This window comes from Mus caroli, chromosome 15, assembly GCF_900094665.2.
Source record: "Mus caroli chromosome 15, CAROLI_EIJ_v1.1, whole genome shotgun sequence".
Taxonomy (NCBI): Eukaryota; Metazoa; Chordata; class Mammalia; order Rodentia; family Muridae; genus Mus; species Mus caroli.
The window spans coordinates 93,710,267-93,720,881 of record NC_034584.1 but is presented as its reverse complement, the minus strand read 5'-3'; the positions used below and the strand labels follow the sequence as shown (position 1 = coordinate 93,720,881).

Here is a 10,615-nt window from a genome sequence, read left to right as displayed (position 1 = left end):
TTATATAGTATATAATATATTAATATATTAAATATTATATTATATATACTACTATATATTATTATATATAATATATTATTATATATTATATATTATTATATATATTATATATTACATATATAATGTATTATATATTATATATATTCTAGCTACTTTCTCCTGACTGTAGGTTTGAGAAAACAGGGTGCCGGAGACACTAGTCCAAAAGGAGCGTCTCAAGTTGCCAGGTGATGTGAGGAGGCCTGAGGAAAACCTGTCCGAAGCATCTGGCTGACTCTCAGGTCATTTCTCCAGAAGAGAGAAGGAGCAATCATTGCATGAAAGATAAAGACTGCTGGGCTGAGGAGAGGAAGAAGCCAGGGCCCTAGAGAGGACTCCAGCCAGAGTTCCACATTGGCATTGTAAGCCACTGCAGGTAAACCCACACTCCTGCTTGGCCTGACAGGTTCACATAGTGGCAACACTTTTCATGGAGTTTTGTAGGACCTCTGAGGCGAGCTGGTTTTGGAGTTCCTTGCAGGGTAGAGATTGAGGGATGGTATCTGCTATCGGTGTGGGAATCTGCTGGGGCAATACAGACTAGGGAGAGAAAACAGTTAAGGAGTTAAGGGGATCTTTATTTGGGGTATGTGCTTGCGATATCTAGACCTGTTACACTGCCTGGGAAGCCAGGAAGACGAGTTCAGCAGGAGGGGGAGAAAAATTGATGAAAAGAGACGAAGTTTTAGATGTATCTGCACGACCACTGGCTTTAATCTGCCCCGGGAATACTCACTGTGGAGAAAGCAATTAGGATCTGCAGACAGCCTGAGTGGACTCACTTCTTAGAGCCCTAGCAAAAATAAAACCTCAAAATGTTGATATAAGCATGAGATTCATCTGTGACAAGACAGGAATGCCCTGGCAGGAAAAAGAACAAATGGGAAACAGAGCCTCGGGTCCTGAGAGATGGTGGGATAGAGTGTGCACACTCGGCAGCCCCTGCCACAACCACTGACAGCGTTAGCAGCCGACATTCACAGCCGTCATCAAGACTAGGTCAGCCTGGCGAGTTGGGGCCTGACAGAGCAAGAGGGAGAAAGGGAAGGAGGGGGTAGGGGGTTGGGGGAAGACATAGTATGTACCATTTTTTTTTAAAGATTTATTTTTTTATTATATGTAAGTACACAGTAGCTGTCTTCAGACACACCAGAAGAGGGCATCAGATCTCATTACAGATGGTTGTAAGCCAACTGAGCCAGCTCTCCAGCCCAGTATGTACCATCTTTAAGTCTCATTTTTTCATATACCTTAAGTGACTCTTTCAGGTCCTCACAACCTGCATAAGCCTTCTGTTTTTCCTTTCCATTCTGGAAACACCAGCTATTTTAAACTTTTACCTTTTCTATCTGGAAACATCCAATCTTTTACCTTGAGCCATAGATGCTTGATTGTTGATAGTAGCCACCGGAAAGGCAAGCCTTTTTGAAATTATCATTGGAGCATAAAGGAATAATAAAAAACAACCTCCAAGTCTGCAACAACAGTATGGCAGCTTTAAGTTTGCTTTTCCATGGTAGCCTGAACTGTTAGCTCCAGGAAAAGGCCTGGCTTTTACACTTGAAACCAAGCTAGGCTTGCAGATAACTGATCCTTGGTTTTGAAGCTCTTTTAATTTCAACTTTCCCTTAAGGCTCTTACACTTGTATTAACAGCAAGCAACATGCAACATGTCCCTCTTTGTATCCAAAGTTACTATAAAGCCAGAACTGACTGGGCAGCTTCCTAAAGGAGTTGGTCAAGGTTGGCTTGCTGCTAAATTGTCTGACAGGAATAGGGTTTGTCATGGATTCCAGTTAGTATAGAGGAGCCAAGAGAATAGAGGAAGGAGGGTGGGGTGTTGGTTGGCAGCTGTAGTATTTCCCAAAGGTGTATTGTTAGTAGAGCCTGCTGGTTAACCTGGTCAAAGCAGACCATGGCAGAGCCCTCGTGGTGGGGGCCAGTGCAGCTGAGAGAAGAGCTTCCATCTATGAATCCAGTACAGTGGGGACATGACAGGCGAAATGTATAAAGTTGTGGATCTTTCTGTTTCATGTGGCTCTAGACAAGAATTTGTGAGGGTAGGACGTTGGGAAGGAGTGTTTCAGGATTCAGGCAGGGCAGCAATCAAGGGATATGAGGAATTTCTAGGAAGGTGGTAACAGTTGAAACTTAAAAGGGACAAAGATGGGAGGTCCTTGAGCTTGTGACAGGTCAGAGAGCAACTAACTCAAGGCGAACTTAGAGGCCTCCTGGGTTGTAAGGAAGGCTGCCGATTATCCCCCAGAGGCAAGGTTCTCATCCCCTAACTGCTGAATCTAGCTGTTGTGTGGATTGACCAGGAACTAGGTGTCCTGTAAGTTAGTTAACTTTGGGGGCTGATTAAGGGAGGTTCCTGGTAATCAGACACTCACCTTTAGGTGTGTGTGTGTGGGGTCTCTGCAACCTTCACAGGTGACAGTAATGGGTTGTGGAAGGCAAGAAGGCAGTTTGGCCCAACACAGCTCAGCAGCCATTGTTACTTCTGGAGTGTAACCCCGGTTGGTTTATTTTATGCTTATTTAAGCACAGCACAGTCCGGTAAAAACTGTTCTCATGAGGACTATCTTGAGCCCACACGCACAACAAAACATACATCTCTGTGCAGAGGCACAAAGGCAACTGCAGATCAGACACGACTGCATAGGAACTCTCTGTGAAGAAGACATACATCTTCTGTAACGACGCATTCTATAGATTGACTCAAGAAAACAAGTTCCCTAGGAGAGCCTGGAGGGGTTCTTAGTGCTGGAAAGCCCCTCGCCACACACATAGCAAAAAGGTCACCAGGCTAGAAAAGCACATCTGCTCCAGCCTTCGGGAGTGAAAAACAGGTATTGCCCTCCTTCCTATACACAATCTTGTGTGCTTAGGTTCCCTTAGTGCAGGACGGGGAGCACAAAGACCTGCCTCTTACATTTAGCTTTGTTTACTTTGCCTAAGTCCTGTTAGGACATTCACACTGCCATTTGGGGGTGGGGGTCGAGGGACACTGCTCTGACCCTATCTACACGTCTCCTTTTGTGCTAGTAGGATGCTGTTAGTGTGACTTTAAAAAAAAAAAAGATTTGTACACTGTCACTGCCTTCAGACACACCAGAAGAGGACATTGGATCCCATTACAGATGGTTGTGAGCCACCACCTGGTTGCTGGGAATTGAACTCAGGATCCCTGGAAGAACAGTTAGTGTTCTCAACCATTGAGGGGTTGTCCTCTGACCGCCACACACGCCGTGGAAGATGTGCACCTTCGCCCCCAAATAAAATACATACAAAATTGAGTAAAAGTGTAAGTATATTTAATGTTTTTTAACTAATTAAGCTCATTTAAAAAAAACGCAAATGTGCCAGGCGTGCTCGTGCATGCCTTTAATCCCAGCACTAGGGAGGTAGAGGCAGGTGGATTTCTGCGTTCAAGGCCAGCCTCGAACAAATGTTAATATTACTAAATTGATTGAATCCACAAAAAAAGAATAGCCACTTACAGGCTGGGATGTAGCAATGCAGACAGCATGCTCTCCCAGAATGCCCAAAGCTCATGCTGGCACCAAATCAATCAAGACTGGTGGTCCAGCACTGGCACTCAGGCAGTGGGGCAGGTGATCAGAAGCTCAAGATTAGTGAGGGTGAGGCCAGCCTGGGTTACATGAGACTCGGTCTCAAACCAATGAAACAAAGAGAACAGGAATGTCGGGGTTGTGTAGTTAAGAGCAATTCCTGTTCTTCCAGAAGGCTGGAGTCTGAATCCCAGCACCACAGGCAGGCAGCCCACTCACCACAGGCAGCCCACTCAGACACCTTAACTCCGGCTCCTGGGAATCTGATCCAGCTTTCTGGTCTCTGTGGGAAAACAGGTGATGGATCTCTGACAACACTAACACATTGACTCAAGACTGCCAAGGTCTTGTCACAGCACTTACCATTAGGAACTTGTTGAGAGGGGACCATTCTGGTCACTGAAACTAGCTGTTTTCACTAAGAAAGAAACTTTAATCGGGTTAACTAAAGGACACTCTTCCTGAGCTAAGTAATTATCAAGTGAGTATGCATCTGACATTTAATATTTATTATCTAAAGTATAACTGTGCCAATAATATGAGTTATATTATTGAAACTGAACAACTTGATTCCTATCACTTAAAAACACATCAATAAGACAATTCAGACATCAACCGTTCCGTAACTGCTGGGGAACATCACTTCTCTTGTTTTCTTAACATTATATTACATACTCAATAGCTCATGTGACCTGTCAATTACAGATGCTAAGACTCATGTTCTCAAACAGACAGACAGACTCTCCAGAAAGGAAAGGAAGACACGAACACCTCCGTTGCACAGCGGCAGTCCTCTCTTTTTGATAAAGTATCTCACTATGCAGCCTTTGTCTGTCCTCAAATTCAGAGATCTGACTGCCTCAGTACTCCAGGTGCCAGGAGGAAAGGCCTGACTAGAAACTGCCCCACAGCTGTAGACATGGCTGAGGGGTTAAGACCGCTTGCTGCTCTTGCAGAGGACTGGTGGTTCAGTTGCCAGAACCCATACGGTGCAGATACGGTACCTAATCTATAACTTCAGCTCCAAGGGACCCAACACTTTCTTCTGACCTCCGTGGACACCAAGCATACACATGGTGCACATACAGACATGGAATCCAAACACCCATGCATGTAGGAAAATAAAATGGAATAAGCAATAAGCAGCCCCCAAATACATCCTCCAGGCAGGCCAGAACCGATCCCAAGAGAAAAATCCTTAAGGTTCGACTCGCCCTCTCACTTTGTAGCTGACACGTGGGTATCTTACAAATAAAACACCCGCCTCCCACACACAAAACCCACAAGAACCCACAGAACTCTGCTTTAGTTCTATGACAGAACCAGATGGGGCAACATATAAATTCCTGAAAAATACAAACAGCAATAGATGCACACCACCTGGAAAAAAAGAAACCAGTCCTGTTTTTCAATAATTTTATTTTTTTCTAATTTTGTAATTTTAATTTCCCATAGCACCTTGGCAATGTTGAAAACAATACAAATACAAAGATGCTCGTTTTAACAGTTTATGCATGAGTATGTGTCACACAATTTGGGGGGGGGGGACAATTTTGACAACGGAACAAATCTAAGCTATGGACAAAACAGAAGCCAGGTAACTGGTTCTGACACACCACTCCCCCAACATTTAAGAGATACGTCATTCAATGGACACCTGAATCAGTTGGAAAAACAAAAACAGAAAGTCGATGTGGGTATCTCTTTACATTTCTAATCACTGTTCTGTGCTATAGAACTGAAAACAGAATACTTGGCCCACAGCTCACAGACATCAGAGCCGCACCTTTAGGACTGTGTAATGTGTAATAAGACACAACAAATTGTTAGTTTTAAAAATAAACATCGTTGTTTAATAATCAGGTGACTTTTAAGAGAATTCAAAATGTCCTCATTCAGCTAATAAAAACTGAAATGTCCATGCATATTTTTTAAAGCCCAGACTAGCTACTTAGTATATGCCAGAGTCTAAAGTTAGAGTAATAGCCACCAAATTGTAAGGAAATATAAAAAATTAGAAAAAATCCATCATATATTATATTTATATATATTTACGTATTAAAAAAACCCTCAAAAGGAATATACTGTTTGATTTTTATCTTTTCCATAAAAAGCCAGAATGATACTCTTAAAATATGGTTAATATATATTGCCAACACAAGCATCAGGAACTGAACCCCAGTGCTGTTCAACTGTGTCAAAGTGAAAGCAGTGAACACTTAAGCCAAGAGACTGATTATTAAGGCCATACAGAACTAACAGAACTAGACAAAGTGCTCCTAACTCTTAAATAATATTGTCTTGTTCTCTAAGTGAAAGATACTAACTTAATTCTGCCCCTAAGTCTTTGAAAAGCAGATCTGGCAATTTAAAGAGAAAAAGGAATGTGAAATAATATTGAAGCTACCTTAACTTTAGGAACTAAAAATAAATTAAAATTCTGCATATCATTTGATTATATGTAAAGATATGCAGGTAAGACAACAAACCCCTATCCCTGGAAGGCTTCATCCGTCTCCAAAATACAGGTGGGTAAGAACGTAGATAGAACTCTTTTAAACGCCACTGAGTCTTTGGCAAAACTGAGAGTGATCATTCAGATTAAAGATTAGATATCACACCAAGACAGAGACGAGAAGGTTTTGCCATGCCAGCCCCTCTAAGCACCTTCTCGATGAAGCACAACATGATGAACCTGTGTGAATTCTGCTCTCTTCATGCAGTGGGAACCACGATGCACTACTGTAGGACACATTAAGCATCACTTTATCTACTCTTGGCCTTCAGTGAAGCAAGCCATAAGGTGAAGAACAAACTCTGACGTTTAAAATTCCCCCATCTACAGAACCAATAAATAGTTGAAGTACAATGAACACCCACCCAATTGACTTGAGTAATGATGATGGGGAGAAGCCAGTTTCACATGACTCACAGGCATCATTTACACACGCTGCAATAAAATAATGGCCAAATACACACTGCAAATATATATTACACACTCACATTCATCACCCCTCCCCGCATACACCCCCATCAAATGGGAGCTGTGTAGAAATACTGAGGAAAATTGAAATAAAAATCCTATGCTTTAAAAAAAAAAACAAAACTCAGTATTTGGAGAAAAAAAAAAACGAGACTATACTTGCTTTAAGAGGAAATTTTTCTTGGATTTCAGTCAGACCTTTAGAAGTTGGAGGTATAGCTCAGTGCTGTAACACTCATGGGGTCTGTGTAAGGCCCTGGTTTCAAGGGAAAAACTGTTCAAAAAACCAACCTGTCATTATGGATTATCAGTAAGTCACACAAAGTAGCAAGAAATCGGAAACTACATCTGTGACACATTTAGAGAAAACAAAGTATCTTTCATTTTAAGTGCAAAAATAAAGTTTCTAATCCTTATCAAGCGATTTTTTGCAAAATGTTTATTCTATTAATTCACTGCATTCATAAGATGGTAACACTTTAAATGTTTATCATTTCTAAGTAAACCAGAATAAACACTTTTATCATAGGTGTAGCTAATAATGATTAATACTTTTTAAAGGACCTAAAGTTCTCCCAAATTTTAGTACAGGTAGTTTTATTGTATGTTTCATCTAGCACTGCTTGTGGACGTTGTACATCGTGGTGCGGAGCCTAGTGCGCACCACGATGTACAACGTCCACAAGCAGGCCGCTCCCCTGGGAATGGTGTTGCCTCGGAAGCCAGAATGATCCTTACTAGCCCTTGTTTCTGGTTTCTCATGCGGCTTCTCATGCGGCTTCTCGGGAGCTCCGTTCTCTTCATTTCTGGTGGGAGATACTGGACGTTGTACATCGTGGTGCGGAGCCTAGTGCGCACCACGATGTACAACGTCCACAAGCAGCTGCTTGTGGACGTTGTACATCGTGGTGCGCACTAGGCTCCGCACCACGATGTACAACGTCCACAAGCAGTGGGAATGGTGTTGCCTCGGAAGCCAGAATGATCCTCTGCTTGTGGACGTTGTACATCGTGGTGCGCACTAGGCTCCGCACCACGATGTACAACGTCCACAAGCCCTGGGAATGGTGTTGCCTCGGAAGCCAGAATGATCCTTACTAGCCCTTGTTTCTGGTTTCTCATGCGGCTTCTCATNNGGNTTCTCGGGAGCTCCGTTCTCTTCATTTCTGGTGGGAGATACTGCATTGGACCGGAGTTCCCGCAGCGGCTGTACGAGAACTGGAGATGGCTCTTTAGGAGGCTTCTGACACACTTCAGCATAGCTTAACTTTCGAGGTTCCTTTGAAAAGAAATAAAATTGTGGTCTATATTTCTCTGGAAGACAAGAAGAATGGGCTTTAACCAGAAGGTCCTTACACAGAGGCTCTAAGCACCCAGCTTCTCTGTGGATGCTGGGGAACCTAAGCTAAGACCTTTTACTTTACTCATTGGGCCATCTCCTTAGTCCTCAAAGATTAAGTTACTGATGAAATGAAATACAATGGTTCCACTGCTTTCTTTCACACACACAGAGCTTCTATGGCTCAGGCAGACTGGGTGGAGTATTGCACGTCTTGATCCTAACACGACGTGAGGCAAGCTCTACACAGAGTTCCAGTTGTTACTGAATTACAGGATGAAATCATCTACCTACTAAGACAGTTGTTTTAAAATGCTATTAGTATCATCACTGAAAAGACTGCAGATGACCCTTCTATTTCTTTACATACCATCATGTTTTTCCCCAAACCTATGGCAAGATGCTACAACTTGAATATAAATAACTCCAATATGGGTTTCCAAGACTTAAATGTCATACACACAACACAAGGAGTTTTAGTTACTGTACTCTGGCTTGATAAACGAAAACCAAAAGGGGGAGGGGAGTGTTTGGGAAGGAGAAGAATGAGAGGAGGCAGGTAGGTATGAGGGTAGTGTGAACATGATCATTATATTCATGTTTAAAATATCACAGTGAAACTCATTATTTCACACAATGTAAATGTTTCACATTTGTAAAACATACTAATAAAAATTAGTAAAATAAAGGCAGGCGTGGTGGTGCACGCCTTTAATCCCAGCACTCGGGAGGCAGTGGCAGGCGATTTCTGAGTTCAAGGCCAGCCTGGTCTACAGAGTAAGTTCCAGGACAGCCAGAGCTATACAGAGAAACCCTGTCTTGAAAAAGAAAAAAAAAATGAATTCAAACATTTTTGAAGGTAGCGGGGGAAGAGACAGAATCTGACTCTATAGCCCAGGCTAGCATTAAATTCACTCTGTAATTATGGCTACCCTTGATTTCACAGAGATCTCCCTCTTTATCCTCTAAAGCAATAGAATTATAGTCATATTTGGAGTTCTCTCAAATGTTATGTTACTTATACTATGTCTTGTGTGTACAGAAACATGTGCCATGGTGTTTTTAAGTTTTCTTTTTCTTAAAAGATTCTATTAAATACAGGTTTATTGGGAAGCTGCTCTTAGGTAGGCAAGTTTGCTGGACTCAAGGACCAAGGCCAGGGAACTTGACACAGGGAAAATGTGTGACTTTGTAGCTAGGGGAGGAAGAGAGAAAGTCGCACAGACAGAGAAGAGAGGGTGGAGGGGAAAGAAACAAAAAAGGGTTATCATCTAAACTACTGTACTTTTTCCCCATATAAACTCTTCACATTACCTGTAGGGCCACGGCTATAGGTGGATTTACGTCACTATTGCAAGGTGAAGCAGTATTTGCCCTTGATGGCTTGGTAGCAGTTGGAGAAGACACTGGCACAGCTACTGGGTTGAGAATGTCCTTTGGAACAACAGAGTCCTCCATTTGATCCTTCTCTTGCTGAGTTGTGCTAAAGAAAACAAGTTTGGTATCAGACTCAGTCTAATTGAGCTGTGAGGGTAGGATGGGGTGAGGAGTCAGTTTCCCTCAGTGGTGTCCCTGGGAGGAAATGGGATCCAAACTCCAGTGAACAGCCCTCGTCTACTGCACTCAGTGAATTATAAAAACAGAAGAATTGGGAAAAGAGAAAAGGGAGGATATGATCAAACTAAAGAGATCAAAGAATACTATATAACATAAAAAAGTCTCCCCTCCTCTTTTATTATCTAAATTTTACGTTTAGTTTGAGACAGGAGCTTACTATATAGGAGCAGCAGAAATTATTGAAACTTGCTATGTAGACCAGGCAGGCCTCAAACTCGGAAACCTACCTGCCTCTACCCTTCAAGTTTGGGGATTAAAATTTGTGTATCTGGTCATTTACTTTATTATTTCCTTATGTATATGCTTTTTGTCTTTATGTGTGCACCACATGTGTGCCCAGTCCCAATGAAAATCCAAAGAGGGCATCAGAATTGTTGTGAGCCACTGTGTCCTGGAAATTGAACTCTAGTTCTCTGCAGTATCAGTAAGTGTTCTTAACTGCTGAGCCAATTCTCAAGCCCAAGATAGATAGACAAATTTAAAGATTTATTTATTTATTATATGTAAGTACACTGTCGCTGTCTTCAGACACTTTTTTCTTCTCTCTAGGTGACCCCAGAAGAGGGTATCAGATCTCATTACTAATGGTGTGAGCTACTATGTGGTTGCTGGGATTTGAACTCGGGATCTTTTGAAGAGCAGTCAGTGATCTTCTGAGCCATCTCTCTAGTCCAAGATTTCTATTTTAATAATGTAAATGGTTTGTGTTTTTATGTCCACGAGTCCAAAAGGTTATGGAATTCCCCGGAGCATTGCCTGACATGGGTACTTGGAAACTAAACATGGATCTTTTGCAGTAACAGTAAATGCTCTTAACTGCTGAGCTATCAAACTGGCTTGATCCCAAACTCCTTAGAAGGGTCTCAGTGGACAGCCAAGACTGGACTCAGCTTGCAATCCTCTTCTCCCAGTCTATCAAGGGCTAAAATTCAGTGATGCAGTACCAGCTTAAGAAAAAGTTGTTTGGAGAGATGGCTCAGCAGTTAAGAGCACTGACTGCTCTTCCAAAGGTCCTGAGTTCAAATCCCAGCAACCACATGGTGGCTCACAACCATCCATAAT

At 42.3% G+C, this 10,615-nt stretch overlaps 1 protein-coding gene across 1 annotated transcript in view; it reads right to left on the bottom strand.

Moving 5' to 3' along the window:
• Window positions 1-6,105: 6,105 nt before the first annotated feature.
• Larp4 (La ribonucleoprotein domain family member 4) overlaps window positions 6,106-10,615 on the bottom strand; it is a 39,699-nt gene continuing 35,189 nt past the window's right edge. Inside the window, exons 14-16 of the mRNA XM_029469527.1 lie at window positions 9,251-9,419; window positions 7,632-7,876; window positions 6,106-6,196 (exon numbers count right to left, since the gene is read on the bottom strand). Coding sequence (XP_029325387.1) covers window positions 6,106-6,196; window positions 7,632-7,876; window positions 9,251-9,419 — 505 coding nt within the window. The remainder of the gene's footprint in view (window positions 6,197-7,631; window positions 7,877-9,250; window positions 9,420-10,615) is intronic.